General features: G+C 55.0%; 1 protein-coding gene across 1 annotated transcript in view; it reads right to left on the minus strand.

The window, feature by feature from the left end:
• The window catches only part of RAB40C (RAB40C, member RAS oncogene family), a 37,028-nt gene extending 17,210 nt beyond the window's left edge, over positions 1-19,818 (minus strand). Inside the window, exons 1-2 of the mRNA XM_039477994.2 lie at positions 19,754-19,818; positions 19,429-19,599 (exon numbers count right to left, since the gene is read on the minus strand). Of these exons, the coding sequence (XP_039333928.1) occupies positions 19,429-19,570 (142 nt within the window). The 5' untranslated portion in view covers positions 19,571-19,599; positions 19,754-19,818. The remainder of the gene's footprint in view (positions 1-19,428; positions 19,600-19,753) is intronic.
• Between the last annotated feature and the right edge of the window lie 294 nt (positions 19,819-20,112).

The raw sequence follows: 20,112 nt of genomic DNA on the forward strand, positions 1-20,112 counted from the left end.
GGATTACAGGCACGAGCAACCACATCTGTCCAGCTGTTTTTTCATCTCTTTTTATTCTATTCCCTGGGAGATGTTCTCAACTTACTTTTCTGGCCCTTCTATGGCTTTTTAAAAATGTGCTGCTTACGACTGGGCGTGGTGCCTCAAGCCTATAATACCAGCACTTTGGGAGGCCGAGGCAGGCGGATAACCTGAGGTCAGCAGTTCGAGACCAGCCTGTCCAACATGGAGAAACTCCGTCTCTACTAAAAATACAAAATTAGCCTGGCATGGTGGCATACACCTGTAGTCCCAGCTACTCGGGAAGCTGAGGCAGTAGAATCACTTGAACCTGGGAGGTGGAGGATGCAGTGAGCCAAAATCCTGGCCATTGCACACCAGCCTGGGCAACAAGAGCAAAACTCCATCTCAAAAAAAAAAAAAAAAAAAAAAAAAAAAAAAAAAAGGCCAGGTGCTGTAATCCCAGCACTTTAGGAGGCTGAGGCAGGTGGACCACAAGGCCAGGAGTTCAAGATTAGCCTGGCCAAGATGGTGAAATCCAGTATCTACTAAAAGTACAAAAAATTGGCCGGGCATGGTGGTGGAAACCTATAATCCCAGCTACTTGGGAGATTGAGGCAGAGAATTTGCTTGAACCCAGGAGGCAGCGGTTGCAGTAAGCCAAAATTATACCACTGCACTCCAGCCTGAGTGACAGAGCAAGACTCCATCTCAAAAAAAAAAAAAAAAAGTGCTGTTATTTATAATTTCTAAAAACTCCTTCTGGTGCCCTGAGCGTGCCCCTCTGGTAGCGTCCAACTCTTTATGACGCCTCATTTGGGATGTGGTATCTACGACAACGCTAATGGTAAGATGTTTGTAGCAAGTGGATGTTCCCTGAGCTCCTTTTCCTGCCGTCTGGGTCTTTCCTCACATTCTAGTGACTCTCAAGGACAGACCCTAAGTAGCCGCCAAGAAGCTGTGTGACTCTGGCTTCTAAATTGGGGCTCCCAGCAGCATCTGGAGGCTGCTTCTTTTGGGCTGACAGTTAGCCTGCCATTATCCTTCCATGGGCTCCCATCTGCAGACCAGGGGGGCCACAGGTTCCCAGGCTGGAGGGGCTTGCTCAGGCTACCAGTTCCCTGCCACGCTGTCCCCAGCCATGCCCAGTGCTGTGTGGTGTCCATGATTTTCCCAGGAAATAAACCTCCTGTGCCCCCTGCTGGGGATCACAGCAGGCAACTGCCCTGACCTCCCGATCCTCATCACACTGCATTCAGAGGGGCTTGCCTATCCCCTTACTCAGCCATGGCAGCACTCTGTTCCCAAACTGCCAAACCTCTCTCACCTCATTAGTCCACGTTATTATTTTTATTTTTTGAGACAAGGTCTTGTTCCGTCTGTCATGCAGGCTGGAGTGCAGTGGTGTGATCAAGGCTCACTGCAGCCTCCAGCTCTTGGGCTCACATGTTCCTCACACTTCAGCCTCCTAAGTAGCTGGGACTACAGGATGCACCACCACACCTGGCTAATGCTGTATTTTTTGCAGAGTCAGGGGTTTCACTATGTTGCCCAGGCTGGTCTCGAGCTCCTGGGCTCAAGCAATCCACCCACTTGGCCTCCCAAAGTGCTGGGATGACAGGTATGAGCCGCCACGCCAGCTCCTACGGGGAGTATCTTGAAATTTCCACTGCATACCAGTAGCTGTTTCAGGAGCGGAGAGGGAGGAGGGGGCCTCTGCTTGCTGCCCAGACCCTGAGCTACAGCGGCCACTCCCATGGGTACCACATCACCTCACAGGAACGTTTGGAATCTGGGGGGATGTATCCGGTTGTCCCCAGTTCAGGAGGCACAGGCTGGGGGCCCTGGGTGAACAGCCACGTGAATGACTCCTGCAACACAGGGAAGCCTCCTGAGTGCACAAAGGCTCAAATGCCCGGCTGGGCACGCGGACGCACACTGAGACCTTGACGGTTCAGCATCATGTGTGCTTTACCTTAACACTGCATTGACCAGGAATGCCGATCCCATGTCAGTCACAGGGGACTATATCCTATTTGTTCAGAATTTTACCAAGGGTTGTTCACCATTCTGGGAAAAAAAATTCCATCATCCATGGTTAACACCAACACCAGACACATTTTTATCTGGCGCCTTCTCAGGGTCTAGTACAACTGCACCCAGGCACTGACTTACTTTATAAGTGACTTTTCTATAAATTATATCCTTTTTCTTTCTCTTTATATTACAGACACACAAGCATGCACAGATGTGTGGCTTTATTGTGTGTATAGGTAGAACATGTACCATTTGTGAGGTTTTTTTTTTTTGTTGTTGTTGTTTTTGAGACAGAGTCTCGCTCTGTTGCCCAGGCTGGAGTGCAGTGGCACAATCTCGGCTCACTGCAACCTCCACCTCCTGGGTTCAAGTGATTCTCACGTCTCTGCCTCCCCAGTAGTGGGACTACAGGCGCCTGTTACCACGCCCCGCTAATTTTTTTGTATTTTTAGTAGAGATGGGGTTTCACCATGTTGGCAAGGCTGGTGTTAAACTCCTGATCTCAGTTGACCTTCCTGCCTTGGCCTCCCAAAGTGCTGACATTACAGGCATGGGCTGCCACGGCCAGCGAATTTCATTCTTTTCAGGATGGTAAAGGGAATGCCACAACTGTTTGTCTAGAAGGCACTCAGGTCTGACAGGGCTGAGGGCCATGGATCAGCAGCCTAAGGCCGGCGTCCTGGTCTCCCCAGGCTCGGCCCCTGCATCGCCCGTCCTGGCGTCCAGCCTTTCAGGAGTGAAGGAGGACAGAGGACCAGGTGGGAGGAGCTGAACACATGGCAGCGCCCAGGCTCAGGAGTGATAAGATTTGGCTGCATCCCCACCCAAACCTCACCTTGAATAATTCCTATGTGTTGAGGGTGGGGCCAGGTGGAGATAATTAAATCACGGGGGCAGTTTCCCCCATGCTGTTCTCCTGAGGGTGAGTTAGTTCTCTGGAGACCTGACGGTTTTATAAGGGGCTTCCCTCTCCATTCAGCACTCATTCTCTCTAGTGTTGCCTTGTGAAGAGGTGCCTTCCGCCACCATTGTAAGCTTCCTGAGGCCTCCCCAGCCATGTGGACCTGTGAGTCAATGAAACGTCTTTTCTTTACAAATTACCCAGTCAGCAGCGTGAGAACAGGCAAATACAGGGCGTGGAGGGAGGTGGGGCAGGCACAGTACCTCACCTGGCTGCAGACTCAGGCACCCTTAGGAGTCTCACAGCATCAATCTGAAAATGGACAGTGGAGGGGGTGGAAGGGGTCCCAAAACATCACTGAGGTGTCTGCTTTACCAGACTGGACTTTGCTTTCAACAGTCACCAATGTCTGGTGGTCTTCCGCCCATGGAGGCCGGTCTCTCCAGGGGCTGTCAGCAGAGCTGCTGTCAGGCATCGGAGGAAGGCTGGCTGCTGAGCCTGTGTCCCACCCTCTGCTCGGGAGTGGGACCCTCGGCCACCTGAGTGGAGATTCCCTGGCTCAAGGAGCAGTCTGTCAGGGCCTGCCTGCCACCAGCAGCCATGTTCCTGCAGGACACAGTGCAGGAGCTGTTTGCTGCCGAGCTGCCAGCACAGGGCTCCGCAGACAACAGGATTAAGGTGGGCAACCTCGAGGTGGGAGATTATCCGGGATTATCGGGGTGGGGCCAATTAAATACATGAGTCCTTAACTGCCTTTCCTGGCTGAGCTAGAGATGAGATAGAAGGACAGTCAAAGCATGAGAGGGACGTCGCCTGCCACTGCTGGCTCTGCAGATGGGCAAGGGCCCTCTGTGTAGAGTGCAGGGAGCCTTGAGAAGCCAGGAAAGGCTTGGCTTGCACCCAGCAAGGTGCTATTGCCAGTCCTACCACCAGCAAGAACCAGATTCTGCCAACCTCCCAAACATCTTCCTCTAGAGCCCACAAAAGGCAATGCCCCATCAAACACCTTCACTTCAGCCCAGGGAAACGCACCTTAGACTAAGGATCTAGAGAACTGTGTTACAACAGTCACAGAAAAGGAAGAAAAAGGTGGAGAGTACCCAAGGCCATCTAGTGCGGCACTGTATTCTATTATAAATAAACTATCTGGCTGGGCATGGTGGCTCATGCCTATAATCCCAGCACTTCAGGAGGCCAAGGCAGGCGGATCACCTGAGGCTGGGAGTTCGAGACCAGCCTGACCAACATGCAGAAATCCCATCTCTACTAAAAATACAAAAAATTAGCTGGGTGTGGTGGCATATACCTGTAATCCCAACTTCTTGGGAGGCTGAGGCATGAGAATCGCTTGAACCTAGGAAGAGGAGGTTGCATTGAGCTGAAATTGCACCATTGCACTCTAGCCCGGGGGGTGGGGGCGACAAGCGCGAAACTCTGAAACTCTGTCTCAAAAAAATGAAAAGAAAGAGAAAGAATGAAAACAAAACAAAACTGTATCCAAACTACAAATCCACTCACTGGGGAATGGCTAACAGAATGGAAAGGTTCTATGGCTGCTACAGAGAAACAAGCTTGCAGCAGTAACTGAGAACACACAGGTCTCTCCCTCCTTCCTGTGGGACGGAAACTGTCCCTGCTTTGGAAAACGGCCCAGCAGCATCTACTGAGGCTAGTGTGCGCCCTGCAGCCTAGCTTCCACTCCACAGTACATCCCAACAGAAATGGGTACCAACGTTCACCAAAACAGGTCTGAGACTTCTCACAGGAGCACTGTTCAGAATCACCCAAATATGGAAACCATCCAAACGCCCATCTACAGCAAAGAGACAAATGCCGTGCACATGGGAGGCCACTCAGCGCAGGGAATGAGGGGAGCAACCGCACTCAACCACATGGCTGAAGTTTACCCGGAAGACGTGGAAAGAAGGCAGCCAGACACGGGAGAGTTCACAGTGTGTGGCTCCATTTATCTGAAAACTAGACAAGGCAGACGAGTCTACAGTGACCCAAAGACCAGCAGCGGCCAGGCCGGAGGCAGGGTGAGAGGCCTGCAGAGGGTGGGGCTGCGTGTGCTGATGCTTTCTCAGGCTGGCACGCTGTCCGCACTCACCGAATTGCAGGCTTCAAAGTTAAACAGCGTTTTTGGGACACAAATTACAGCTCAATACAGTTGATTAAGATGGAAAGCTAGGGCAGGTGTGGTGGCTCACGCCTGTAATCCCAGCACTTTGGGAGGCTGAGGCAGGTGGAGCATCTGAGATCAGGAGTTTGAGACCAGCCTGATCAACACGAAGAAACTCTGTCTCTACTAAACATAATACAAAATTAGCCTGGTGTGGTGGCATACACCTATAGTCCCAGTTACTCAGGAGGCTGAGGCAGGAGAATTGCTTGAACCTGGGAGACTGAGGTTACAGTGAGGCAAGATCATGCCACTGCACTGCAGCCTGGGTGACAGAGCAAGACTCTTATCTCAAAAAAAAAAAAAAAAAATTTCTCTCTTCCCATCTCTTAAGGAGAAGATCCCATAGCTCTCGGATTATTTTATTTTATTTTATTTTATTTTATTTTATTTTATTTTTTTGAGACGGAGTTTCGCCCTTGTTACCCAGGCTGGAGTGCAATGGCGCGATCTCGGCTCACCGCAACCTCCACCTCCTGGGCTCAGGCAATTCTCCTGCCTCAGCCTCCTGTGTAGCTGGGATTACAGGCACGTGCCACCGTGCCCAGCTGATTTTTTGCACTTTTAGTAGAGACGGGGTTTCACCATGTTGACCAGGATGGTCTCGATCTCTCGACCTCGTGATCCACCCGCCTCGGCCTCCCAAAGTGCTGGGATTACAGGCTTGAGCCACTGCGCCCGGCCAGCTCTCAGATTATATTCAGTGATTACAAACCCAGCTTAGTGTGGCTTAAACCCCAATCTCATGTCCACTTTACGACTCATTTCTGGCTGTGCATGGTGGCTCACACCTATAATGTCAACACTTTGGGAGGCCAACGTGGGAGAATCACTTGAGCCCAGGAGTTTAAGACCACCAGCCTGGGCAGCATGGCAAGATGTTGTCTCTACAAAAAATAATTGATTAAAAAATTAGCCAGGTGTGGTACGTGCCTATGGTCTCAGCTGCTTGGGAGCTAAGGCAGGAGGATCACCAGAACCCTGGAATTAGGGGCTGCAGTGAATGAACTCTGATCCCTGCACTACTCTAGTCTGGAAGCAAGGCCCTGTCCCTCAACAACAACAAAAAAAACAGAGATGACCACTGTTGATGTTGTTGTATATTTCACTCCACAATTATCTTACATACTTAAAGATATCAGGCATACGCACCTCACTGCATAACCATTAAATGTGCCTCCAAATCAACAGGATTTTTTTTTTTTTTTTGAGACCGAGTTTCGCTCATTACCCAGGCTGGAGTGCAATGGCGCAACCTTGGCTCATCGCAACCTCCGCCTCCTGGGTTCAGGCAATTCTCCTGTCTCAGCCTCCTGAGTAGCTGGGATTACAGGCACGTGCCACCATGCCCGGCTAATTTTTTGTATTTTTAGTAGAGACGGGGTTTCACCATGTTGACCAGGATGGTCTCGATCTCTCGACCTCGTGATCCACCCGCCTCGGCCTCCCAAAGTGCTGGGATTACAGGCTTGATTTTTTTTTTTTTATGAATTTTTTTCTTTTTGGAGATGGAGTCTTGCTCTGTCGCCCAAGCTAGAGTGCAGCGGTGAGATTCCAGCTCACTGCAACCTCCGCCTCCTGGGTTCAACTCCTGCCTCAGGCTTCTGTGTAGCTGAGATTGCAGGTATCCACCACCGTGCCCGGCTAATTTTGAATTTTTTAGTAGAGACAGAGTTTCACCATCTTGGCCAGGCTGGTCTCAAACTCCTGACCTCGTGCCTCCCAAAGTGCTGGGATTACAGGCGTGAGCCACCGCACCTGGCCAGTTTTATTTTTTTTAAAGACAGAGTCCTGCTCTGTCACCCAGGCTAGAGTGCAGTGGCATAGTCTCGGCTCACTGCAACTTCCCCTTCTCGGTTTCAAGTGATTCTCCTGCCTCAGCCTCCTGAGTGGCTGGGATTACAGGTTTCCACCACCACACCTGGCTAATTTTTCTATTTTTTAGTAAAGACGGCATCTCACCGTATTGATTGGCTAGGCTGGTCTGGAACTCCTGACCTCAAGTGATCCACCTCAGCCTCCCAAAGTGCTGGTGGGATTACAGGCGTGAGCCACCAGGCCCGGCCCAAACCAGCAGTTTTAAAGGCTGCAGGGTGCCAGCACAGTGGTTCACGCCTATAATCCCAGCACTTTGGGAGGCCAAGGTGGGTGGATCCCTTGAAGTCAGGAGTTTCAGACTAGCCTGGCCAATATGGTGAAACCTCATATCTAACAAAAACACAAAAACTAGTTGAGCATGGTGGCAAATGCCTGTAGTCCCAGCTACTCGGGAGGCTGAGGCAGGAAAATCACTTGAACCTGGAAGGCGGAGGTTGCAGTGAGCCGAGACTGTGTCACTTGAGCCCAGGAGTTGCAGTGAGCCAAGATCGCACCGTTGCAATCCAGCCTGGGCACCAGAGGGAGACTCCATCTCAAAAAGCAAATACATAAAAATAAATCCATAACTAAAGGCTGCATATCTCGTTCTATGACGAGGTCGCGCTTCCACTCCGGGACACTTTGGCCGCTTCATGTTTTCCCCTTTCCTTGAAGCCTGTTTATCTCCAGTCCTACCTCCTATTATTCTCGAGGGTCCATTCTTACTTAGTCAACAGGGAAGAATTATTTAATTTTTTATGCATCTTTATTTATTATTATTATTTTTTTTTTGGTGAGACTTTTGCTCCTGTTGCCCAGGCTGGAGTGCAATGGTGCGATCTTGGCTCACTGCAACCTCCGCCTCCCATACTCAAGCAATTCTCATGCCTCAGCCTCCAGAGTCGCTGGTATTACAGATGAGCACCACCAAGCCTGTTTAATTTTTGTATTTTTAGTAGGGCCAGGGTTTCATCATGTTAGCTGGGCTGGTCTCCAACTTCTGCCTTCAGCAATCTGTTCGCCTGAGCCTCCCAAAGTGCTGGGATTACAGGTGTGAGCCTGTAATCAGTAACTGTGAGCCTGTAATCAGTCACTGTGCCTGACCTTTTTTTTTTCCTTTGTAGAGATGGGGTCTTGCTACATTGCCTAGTCTGAACTTTGGGCCTCAAGGCATCCTCCTGCCTTGACCTCCCAAGTAGCTGGGATTACAGGCGTGTGCCACCGCAGCCAGTCCAACATTGTGATATTTTAATATTTGATAAACTTAAAAGTATTCCCTCTCATGTATTTTAGGATTACACTTGTATTTTTCATTAGAATCTCCTCTCTGAGCACCGTATATGTGGCCCTGGTGAACTGAGTAAGACTAGGACAACACTCCCAATAATGATCGAATCGTACCGCCCAACGCAGGTATGGTGGAATACAGCACACAGGGGCACTCAGCACACACCTAAGCAAACTGACACTCTGAGCCGGCTCCCAGTAACCCAGGCTCTGGAAACCGACGTGTGGACACCGCTGCTCCTGAGCAGAACAGCCTTCTGCCCAGTCCACCTAGGCAAATGCAACGCCTCCAACAGGTTGGATATAGACGGTTTCTCCTGTTCTTTCATTTCAATTCGGAAAGGACGGACATTTTTCAGAATGAGCAGATACTTAGTGATACAGCCTGGATGGTATGGATAACACACACACAAAAATGAGAGTTTTTGGTACTCAATTTTTTAAAAGCCAAACGAGCAGTGGGCACGTTTACTAAACGGTGAGGAAAACTAAAACCGGAGGGATGAACTTCAAACGCCAGTGACCAGAAGGTGGCTGTGCAAGGAGGCTCAGTGTCTAAATGCAGAGGCAGGCAGAGGGGCAGGCTGCACTTGGGGTGCCCAAGGGCCCCTTTCTCCACAGCAGCCCCGGACAGCCCCAGGCAGGTGCCACACACAGGGCTCTGCCACAGTCGGTGACTTCCAACTCTTCACAACACTGAGACTGGAATCAAAACCTTTCTCTTCCCCACAGGCAAAAACCTGGGCATTCACCACTTACCAATGATGAATTATGTGTTAAAACTACCCATGCGATGCATTTAGACAACAAAGCTCTTTCAAGAAGTTCAACATAGGCCGGGCGCGGTGGCTCAAGCCTGTAATCCCAGCACTTTGGGAGGCCGAGGCGGGTGGATCACGAGGTCAAGAGATCGAGACCATCCTGGTCAACACGGTGAAACCCCGTCTCTACTAAAAATACAAAAAATTAGCTGGGCAAGGTGGCGCGTGCCTATAATCCCAGCTACTCAGGAGGCTGAGGCAGGAGAATTGCCTGAACTCAGGAGGCGGAGGTTGCGGTGAGCCGAGATCGCGCCATTGCACTCCAGCCTGGGTAACAAGAGCGAAACTCCGTCTCAAAAAAAAAAAAAAAAAAAAAAGAAGTTCAACGTAACAACATCTTAAACTCAGCAGGTTAGGTGATGCCCACTCTTACTCCTTACGCTTTGCACGTACTATTATGACTATTATTCTTTTTTTTTTTTTTTGAGACAGAGTTTCGCTCTTGTGACCCAGGCTGGAATGCAATGGCGCGATCTCGGCTCACCGCAACCTCCGCCTCCTGGGCTCAGGCAATTCTCCTGCCTCAGCCTCCTGAGTAGCTGGGACTACAGGCACACGCCACCATGCCCAGCTAATTTTTTGTATTTTTAGTAGAGACGGGGTTTCACCATGTTGACCAGGATGGTCTCGATCTCTTGACCTCGTGATCCACCCGCCTCGGCCTCCCAGAGTGCTGGGATCACAGGCTTGAGCCACCGTGCCCGGCCATGACTATTATTCTTGTGACTATTTTGCATATGCTCAATTTTTAACAAAGTAATTTAAGAAGCTGACATATTATCTATTCCTCCCCCAAGGAGGGCCCAGACTCTATTTAGAGATGGCCACCTCCAGGGCAGGCAGGACCCACATCTCCTGGAAATACCAGACTGTGCCAGGAAGCAGGGAACTCCGGGAACTCAGGGCATAACCCAGGACGCAGGTGCCGCCTGAAGAGGCTCCAACAGCAAGGCGTCCAAGTGAGTCCCAAACCAGACAGGAAAGCAGTATGACGCCACAAGCGAACAAAACCTTGCTGAAGCCACGCTGGGGCATTTTCACAGATATGCCTATTTACAGAAGCAGTCACAGCAGCACACACGGGGGAGGTACGGCGCAGACACGAGGGAAGCCACCTCCTCCTTGCTGACCGGGTGAAGTGGGTACTGCTGGCATCAGCTGACCCAGCAACTCCTCCCAGGCAGGAGTCAGGGGGATGCAAGCCTCTGTGGGGCAACCGCTAGGGCTGTGGCCAGCTGACATGGGCAGACATCAGCCTGGGGGACACAGCAGGGGCACAGGCACCCACTGCCTTGGCAGAGCATGAGGACACAGACACCCCTTGAAGCAAAGCCAGTGGCACAGGCAGAGCGGGGCCCCCTGTCAGTGGCAGCAAGCCGTGGCCTGGGCTCTGGCCACTCCCCTCTCCTGCAGCAGTGACTTTCTGGACCCAAGCACAGAACCTGGGCAGCCCTGATCAACGCCGCTGTGTGTGTTTGGCCCTTCAAGCCTGTTCAAAGAGTCCTGAATCCTGATGTCATCCACACTATTACTGCCCCTACCAGTGAGATCTGACACACAGGCGTTCTCCCTGCTGTGCGCAGGTGGCAGACAGCACTGCTGTCCAGTCAAATGAGAAGCCAACAGCAGCCGCCGGCCCAGGGCCAGGAAGGCAGCTGCAGGCTCCCGCCGGGCCACTCACACTGTTGGAGCTGGTGGAGCAGTGCCGTGCTTGACCGCCCAGCCTACGTTGTTACTCGGGGTTGACACGAACTCACTTGCCTAGAGGTGTTTACATCCGCCTGCTCTACAAACTGTAAAGCGCCTGCCCAGTTCCAGGACTCGGCTCTTCTTTTCGGCCATCCTCTTTTTATTTTTTGAGACAGTGTCTCACTTTGCCACCCAGGCTGGAGTGCAGTGGCACAGCCAGGCTCACGGAGGCCACCGCCTCCCCAGGCTCCAGCGAGCCTCCCACCTCAGTCTCCCAAGTAACTGGGACTACAGATGCACACCACCATGCCCGGCTCATTTCAATTTTTTGCAGAGACAAAGTCTCACTATGTTGCCCAGGCTGGTCTCGAACTCCTGGGCTCTAGTACCCCACCTAGCTCAGCCTCCCAAGGTGCTGGGATTGCAGGTGCGAGCCACCACGCCCAGCACTCTGCTCTTTTCCAAAGATGCTACGATGGGCTGGGCACTGTGGCTCACACCTGTAATCCTAGCACTTTGGGAGGCTGAGACAGGCGGATCACTTGAGGTCTGGAGTTCACGACCAGCTGCACAGCAAAACTCCTGTCTCCACTAAAAATACAAAAAATTAGCCAGGTGTGGGAGGCACCTATAATCCCAGCTACTTGGGAGGCTGAGGCAGGAGAATCACCTGAACCTGGGGGGCAGAGGTTTCAGTGAGTCGAGATGGTGCCATTGCACTCCAGCCTGGGCAATAAAGCAAGACTCTGTCTCAAAAAATTAATTTTTTTTTTTTTTTAAGATGCTGGGATGGCTGTCCCTCTCATGGGATGGGCAGGTCTTTCATCAGGGTCAGTTACACCAGCTAGGACCACATCACCCATCCAGGATACGAATACTTCTCAGTTTGGTTTGATTACATTCACTGTAAAGATGGTGAAGGTCACTCAGGGCCCAAGTGCCTCTGCTTCCTCTCTGCCATCTGCGAATATGCGACCAACTCTTCCTTGCCCCTTTCCACAGCTCCAGGCCCCCCAACACCAAGCCCTCAGTACACGATGGTCAGAGGACCCTTCCAGATGCCCGTGCCCACCGCCCCCCTCGTCACCAGCACAAGGGCCTGGCTGCTCCTGAGCCCCTGCGCCCCATCCTGCCTGGACCGCCTCCCCCTGCAACTACATGTGCAGCACGCGGGCAGGCAGCGGGGCTCATGGTGTCTGGTCGTGCCCTGGTCTTCTGCCTCACACCCGTGGCTCCCTACCCCCTCTAAAGCACCAATGCCCTCATCCCTCCTCTAATTTCTGAAGGACAGATATCCAGAAGTCTCTGCTATACTCAAAATCCACAACTCGTCTTGGCAAGACAGAGCCATGCACTGTACATATCAGAGTGCACCATCATCCCCAGGGCAGCTCAGAAGCCTCCTCCCTACCTCAGGCTCCAAGCATGGCTCCACCTGTTTCCTTCTGTTTACCCTCACTGCCAAAAGGACTGACGGGCCCCTTTTCCACCCAGCTGCTGCCCAAGGATGCCCACAGACCACGGTCTTGGCAGCCAGCCCTTCTTCCTGCAGCTCTGCATCTTCCCCACCACCTTCACAGCTTCTGGTCCCTGACACCTGCCGGTTCCACAGTCTGCACATGCTTCTCCCGACCACCCAGGAAGCCAGCCCAGCCTGACGAGCAGTCCCCCTGACTTCTCATATTTGTTATCTGCACCAGCATGCTGGACACTCACACCTTTTCCCGCTTTCTCCAAACGCCCGGTGGGCGACACCCTGGCTGACGTGTCCCCTGGCCCCCACGACAGCCCTCAGTGGGGTGGTACTCATACTACACACGCCCCATGGAAGGACTCGGGTGTGATGCAACCCCTCCCTGCTCTACGCCAGCTCACAGGGGCTCCAGACCAGGGTAAGCAGCAGCTTTTCAGGGACCAGCAACTTCGCACCTTCCCAGCTGCCGTCTTCAAATAGAACAAGCGGCAGAAGTACCTGCAGGGACCCAAATCCCTCCCTTCACGTCCTTCCCACCCACGTCTAAGCTCCGTTATGTGGTTTCCTTCCTGAAACACTGCTAAATTTAGCTCACTGTGCAAGCCACAAACACGTGTGCCCAAGACAAGAGTCACCTGTGTCCACACCACCCTGCAAGAGGCCTGCCAGGCAAGCATTTGCCCTGTTTCCCGAAAGCACTTAGAGCAAGTGCTAAGGATGGACATGGACACGAACCCATTTGCCCAGAAGTTCTGGCATTTGGCCACTGTACAATCTTAACATTTAAAAATCTACCTACTCACTTAACTGTTTTCTGAAAATGTAGGAAAGGCCGTGTCAATCCAACTTGCAAAACAGCACAATTTGCATAATTTAAACCAGAAAGAGAATCTGCCTCTCATAGTCCAGCACCCTCTCAGGAGGACGTGGGTTTGTTCCTATGGCAAGGAATTAAACAGAAGGAACCTTGCCACACAGGGATGGGTCCGGGAGGGGCTCCAGAAACCTCCAGAACCCGGTGGCCTGCTGCCCTCATTCACAGCTGGCCCTGGGAGTTCTCGGGCACTGCTCTACCTGGCTCAGCCAGGAGGGACGGAGGCAGGGCAGGAGCAGCACAGTGAGGGGAAAACAGATGGGCTCTGGGGATGATCTCAGGCCACAGAGCAGAGGTGGGGGCAGCCCTAGAGGCCTGGTGCAGAGGGGCCAGCCCAGGAGAGCAGGAAAGCGACAGGGAAAATCAGGCAGCTCTGAAGGAAAGAGGAGTGTGGCTTCGGATGCCATGAGAACCTGTCTGGGGCTACCTTGCTGGCCTCTCCCAAGGCCCCGTGCACAGCTGTCTTTGCTGGGAATGCTCCCAAAACCTGGATGACAAGTGGCACTCCCACTTGGGGAGCTTGGGAAGGGCCTGAACAGCTCAGTGACGCCCTGCAGTTCCTGCATCTGAGGACCACTGGCCTGGCCTGCTCATCACTTGACTCACTCAGGTGCCCCCTCCTCCAGGAAGCCATCCCAGACCCCAGCCGAGGCCCACATCCCTCCCATCGACTTCTGCATGCTGAACCTCCCCCAGCCGGCACACTGCATCCTAAATTAGGGCCCTGTTTTATTTTTTCAAAAGCGTATAAAAGAGAAGACTGTCTCTATTTTGTTCTCCTTGTACCCTCAGCTCCCAGCCCAGTGCCTCGTAAGAAGCCCGATAAATGACAGAACAAATGTTTGAAACGAGGGAGAAAAGCTTGAGGGCTCAGGACTGGGCCTTTGTGAAAAGCCCACAGCCAGCGCTGGGAAAAGACTCCCACTTGGGGAGGGGGGAGGAGAGGGAGAGAAGACCTGGTCCCAGCAAATCAGCAGAAGGTGGTAGCCCTGGGGCGGCATCCCACTCGAGACCAGGGCAGGTGTGAACTGATGCCCAGAGGGTGGCTGGTGGGAGTTCAGGGACATGAGGGAGCTTGGTAAGGACTAGGCTGCCCTCAGGCCTGTCCTGTTTGAGGTGCAGGACAGCATGCCCCCAGCAGGAGGCCTGGTACGGGCAAAGCTGGCAAGTCGCAGGGTCCCGGTTATGATGACCCACAAGTCCTACCTCCTGACAACATGGTTCCCAGACGTGGGCCAGGGTCACCCCGGGTCTGGGGCAGCCCTCTGAGGCCCGGGTCTGGAGAGAACTTGGTGTGCATGGTGCAGCAGCTGCCCCAGGCCCAAGTGTTGGTGAGGAGGACAGGGAGGAGCCATGAAGCCCGCTGCTTCACAGGAGGCCTGCAGGGCAGCTCCACCTGCAGCCCAAGCCTACCCCCAAGAGCTGTTGCCTCCTGAGACTCAGTCCCTTGTCTGCACAACTGAGGTGGTGCTGCCTTCTCACAGGTGGTGGCGGAGGTAACGGGGGCGGCGGGAGGCGCCCAGCAGTGCTGACAGGCAGCACTCATTATACGCTGGCAGCAATAGCTGTTGCCATAGTGATCACCCCTGCTTCTGCCGGAACAACACCCTGCTGGAAAACCTGGCACCTCCCAGAGGAAAGGCAAACCCTGAAACACTGCCCCAGAAAACGAGCAAAATCCCTCAGGCAGGTGGATCACTTGAGGTCAGGAGTTCGAGACCAGCTTGGCCAACCAGCTCTACTAAAAATACAAAAATTAGCCAGGTGTGATGGCATATGCGTGTAATCTCAGCTACTCAGAAGGCCGAGGCAGGAGAATCACTCGAACCCAGAAGGCGGAGGGTGCACTGAGCCAAGATGGTGCCATTGCACTCCAGCCTGGGCAACAGAGTAAGACTCTGTTTCAAAAGGAAAACAAGCAAAACTCAGTCAAGTGCAAGGAAAGAGAAGGGCCTTCCAGGCTGCAGTGGTGCCCAACACCAACAGCTGGCACAGGGAAGCCGTGTACGTCTGTCCAGTCACCTAAAGACACACCACTAGCGAGCCCGAACTCAGCTAGCACTGGGGATAAGCAGCTGAGAAGACACACGTGGTTTTCACTCAGGACATGAAACTCAGAGGAGCCTCTGAAGAAGGAGTTTGCTCTGGAATTGGCCATTTAGGAGCCATGAGCTTCAAGGCAGATGAGAAGAAACATTTGTAACCATTTGGAGAAAGCACAGTTGCAAAGCAGAAGAAGCTGGGACACCTGCACAGGGTGACCTCGCACCCATGGGCACAGCAGACATCGTGTGGCCCCACACACACCTCAGTGACCACCAAGCCCCAACATCCACGGCAAACCGATGTTAGTCTTGTTTTGTCTACAACTGCCCACTCTGTTTCTCCCACAACTTGCCAGGCTCAAAGGATGCTCTGCCAGGCCCTGAGTGAGGGTGAGAGATGCTCTGCCGCCCTCTCAGCAGCCAAGGGCAGGCAATTCAGCAAGCAAACAGCAGACGCCCAGGGCAGTCAGCAAACAGCATTGCTCAGCAGCTTCCACCAACACTGACCCCCGAAGGAGCAGAAAGAGAAATAAAGTCAGGCCAGAATTCACTCATGAACCCCTTCTGAAGTCTTCCAGGATCCGGGCATACAAACGATGACGCACCTGACCGGAGGAAAGCACACTCACTCCCAGGAAGGTTTGTAGGGCACAAGGCGCAGAGGGTGGACCTGCCTTGACCCAGGGCCTTCAACGCCCCCTGCAGAGCAGGAGTGGGCCTGGCTGAGGCAGGACGCTTCCTGGGCTCGCAGGAGGGGTGTGCAGCCCCACAAGGGTGCTTCGGGTGCTTCCTCGTGGCCAAGACAGACCTAACACCCTGGACCACACCCTGAAGCCTGACCGCAGGTTCACTCCCAAGCTGAAGCTTTCTCCTCCCCACTGCAAGCACCGCCCACAAGCCTGGATGCAGTGTAATTCCTCCAGGTAACTCACCACCATCACCAGGGGCACTCTATGCAGAGCGTTCTGTTCTATCCTGAACAGATCAGGGAGCACTCCCTAAGATCACTGTTGGGTTCCAAAGGAAGGAAGACCTTTCCAGATCTAGAGATCCACAAACCCGGCGCGCATCCACGTGAGGGGACGTGGAAGAGCTCACAGGGGCTCCTGCAGGTGCTGGGCATGCAGTCACATGCCACTGCCTCAGGTGCAGCGCTAATAAAAAGGTCACTTTGATGACTCACTTGTTTGTGAAGCAGGAGAGGGCAACGTACACTCACACGCCTGTCTGAGGAACATGCTAGACAAGACTTACAGGCAGGTAAGTGCAGCTAAGTGATCTGGAGTGAGCCGATGGAGCTGGAGGCCACGCTGGAGCAGCAAGCCCTGCACAGAAGGGGTCTCCCTGCTACAGGCATCCGCTGCCCAGCCGGGGAGCCCTGCAGAAACAAGGAAGCTGCACACAGACGGCGCCTCACAATGAAGGAGAGCAAGCAACACGCACTAACGTGTACATCCTTCCCACGAGGGCCAGAGACCTAAGGCTCCTGCTACAACTCCCTCAAAGGAGAAGACACTCTCATGATGCTGAGTCCTGAGAACCAGCTGCTCCAGAGCTTCTGAGACCCCCAGCAGCCACACTCAGGAAGCCCACGCACCCTCAGATCCAGCAACTTCAACCTGATGAAGAGGGCTGGCCCCTGGGGTCGGCAAGCTGCCACCCTGACCACAAAGACCTGCTCCTTCTGCTGCACCCATCTGAACTTCGAAGCCCTAGACACGGAAAGCATGTTCCACAACCAGAGGCGTTCCCTTCTCTGCTCGAGGCCAGAGGATGCCTGCGGGGACCTGGAAGTGTGCCCTGCCCCTGAAAGCACATGGAGTCTTTCTAGGAGTGGACACTCCTCTCTGCTTCTGGTCCAGGCCACTGTGAGCCTCCGGAGACTCTGCAAGCAGGCAGGTCTCCACATTTTACACAATATTGCCCCACTTCACCAAGCATGTCAGAGGAAGTGTGGCAATGCCCCACAGCCCGACAAAGGGAACAGGGAGGCGGGAGGGTCCCATCTCTCTAGCTCCTAGCTGTGTGGGGCCACACGAGGCCTGCTGGTTGGAGTAGGAGAGCTGGCCCACCACGGCTGAGCCGACCCTCAGAAGCAAGCATTCATGTCCCGGGAAAACACCGTGACCCTGATGAAACCCAACCCTCCGCGTGCTCTTCTGAACATGCGCAAACACACGCGCTGCCAGCCTCCTGGGAGTGTGCAGTGACCCTGCAGCGAGGTTTTAGAAAGCAACACCACCACTGCACAGTCAGCTCAGCCGCCCACCACCTGTGTCAGGAGTTACCAACTCTGGGACAGTGTGCTGTCAAGGCCAGGTCCAGGAAGCTGCGGCTGAGGCAGGGGCCTAATGCCCCCGGTGGGCCTTACACTCCCCACGCCCCTGAAAAGGAACCCACAGCTCTTCCTCTCTGGCCCTTTCGACCCCTCCTCTAGGCTGAGGCCAAGAGCACAAGTTCTGGAGAGCCTGGTGCTGCTGAAGCAGGGGAGGCACGCTCAGCGTCAGTCCAAGTGACAACGCTCTGCCAGCCTGAGTGAGCGAGGGGTCAGAGACTCTGTGCCACACTCTCAGCAAACAGCAGACGCTCAGGGCAGGCAGGCAGGCAGGACACACAAGAGCCCAAGAAACAAAGCAAAGGGAGAGAGCAGGGACCAGGAGAGGAAAGTCCAACAGGGAAGCCAGCATTCCCGAAATACAGAGGGATCTGGGGAGGCTGGATATTGACTGCTCAGTTCATCGGGGCTAACCAGGCCTTCTAAGGAAACATCCCATTCGGGCCCCCATGAGGGGGGACAAGGCCCATGCCGTGTCACTGACCCTGCTAAGCACCTCGTTATATTATATACTTAAATTAAGAGGCACACTCAAGCAGGCAAGCGCCAGGGATGCAACCTATCTTGTGTATTTTAGCCATGCAACTGGAAGTTAAAAAACAAATGTTCAGTAACTCATATCAAGGTATTTGTTTCCAGCAGAAGGCGCTGACTTCCTCAGCAGTAGATAAACACCTCAGGGGAACAGTCTGCCTGTAAGGACCTGTCATCTGTGCATGCTTGAGACAGGGTCCCAAGAGCAGCCCAGCAGCGCCTGCCACCAGACCTGGGTCCATGACACTTTCCCCAGACCCATGACACCCTCCCCCAGACCTATGACACATTCCCTCAGACTCCCAGATGATCCCAGACCCATGACACCTTCCCTTATGCCCACGACACCTTCTCCTGGGCCCATGACACCTTCCTCCAGGCCCACACCACCTTCTCCTGGACCATGACACCTTACCTGGACCCCAGATCCCGGGCCCACAACACCTTCTCCAGGACCCTTGACAACTTCCCCCACACCCATAACACCTTTCCCAGATCCCAGATCCGGGACCCATGACACCTTCCCCCAGACTCATGACACCCTCCCCTAGACCCACAGCACATTCCCTAGACCCATGACACCTTCCGCCAGACCCATGACACTTTCTCCTGGATCCTAGATCCTGGACCGATGACACTTTCCCCAGACCCCAGATCCCGGCCCCATGACACCTTCCCTGGACCCCGGATCCCGGGCCCATAACACCTTTCCTGGACCCCGGATCTCGGGCCCATGACACCTTCCCTGGACCCCGGATCCCGGACCCATGACACTTTCCCTGGACCCCGGATCCCGGACCCATGACACCTTCCCCGGATCCTGGACCCCGGGCCCATGGCATCATCCCCCGGACACCAGACCCATGGCGCCTGCTCTCAGCCCTAAGGCCCATGGCACCTTCCCCGGATCCCGGGCCCATGACACCTTCCCCGGATCCTGGACCCCGGGCCCATGGCACCATCCCCCGGACACCAGACCCATGGCGCCTGCTCTCAGCCCTAAGGCCCATGGCACCTTCCCCGGATCCCGGGCCCATGACACCTTCCGCGGATCCTGGACCCCGGGCCCATGGCACCAGCCCCCGGACACCAGACCCATGGCGCCTGCTCTCAGCCCTAAGGCCCATGGCACCTTCCCCGGATCCCGGACCCATGGCACCGTCCCCGCCAGACGCGCCCCTCTGGTCCGTTGTCCTGCTCCCCGGCGTCACCCGAGGGCTGGGACGGGGGCAACCCACAGCCGCCGAGCTACTGGATCTGGACGCAAGCGAAGGCGTTCCTGTCCCGGGCACGCTCGACGGCGCTCGGAAGGGCCAGGCCGAGGCCGAGTTCCGCGCCCCGCGCCCCGCGCCGGGACCCCGCGCACAGCGCGCGCCGCGGGCCGGGCCTTACCGTTGCTGTAGGCGTACGGGGACTCGGCCGCGCCGTCCTGCAGGCTCTCCAGGATCTCGCCCTTGCCCACGTCGCTGTCGCCCACCAGCAGGAACTTGAGCAGGTAGTCGTAGCTCTTCACCGGGCTGCCCTGCGAGCCCATGGCCGCGCCGCCCGCGCCCCGCGCGCCGCCTGCCGAGGCACCGCCGGGTGAGGCCGCGGCGAGAGGGAGCCCGCGCCCGGCACCTGCGCCTGCTGCGTCCGCCCTGGGGCGGCCAAGTGGGCGCGCCCGGAGCCCCGCGCCCCGCGCCGGCCCCGCCCCGCCCCGCCCGCCGCCGGGACTCACCTCGGCCTCGCCGCCGCCCCGCCGCTTCCCGCACCGCCAGGGCCACCGCGCCGCCCCGCCCCCGGCCCGGCCGCCGCCATTGGCCGCCTTCGCCCGCCCTTTCCAGCCCGTTGGTCCGCTCGCCCGTCCGTCACGACCTCCCCGCCCCCACCGCGTCCCACACGGCGCCGCGGGGCCTCTGGTCGCCCCGCCCCCTCGCTGCCCCGCCCTGCCTTCCCGCGGTCGCCATAGGTCGCCCGCTGCCCCCTTTCTCTCAGCCATTGCTCTGTCCGCCCGTCCGTCACGACCGCCCCGCCCCCGCGTTTCCCACACGGCGCCGCGGAGACAGCGGACGCCCGCCTCATCACTGTCGCCATTGG

Source organism: Saimiri boliviensis, chromosome 12 (assembly GCF_048565385.1).
Source record: "Saimiri boliviensis isolate mSaiBol1 chromosome 12, mSaiBol1.pri, whole genome shotgun sequence".
Taxonomy (NCBI): Eukaryota; Metazoa; Chordata; class Mammalia; order Primates; family Cebidae; genus Saimiri; species Saimiri boliviensis.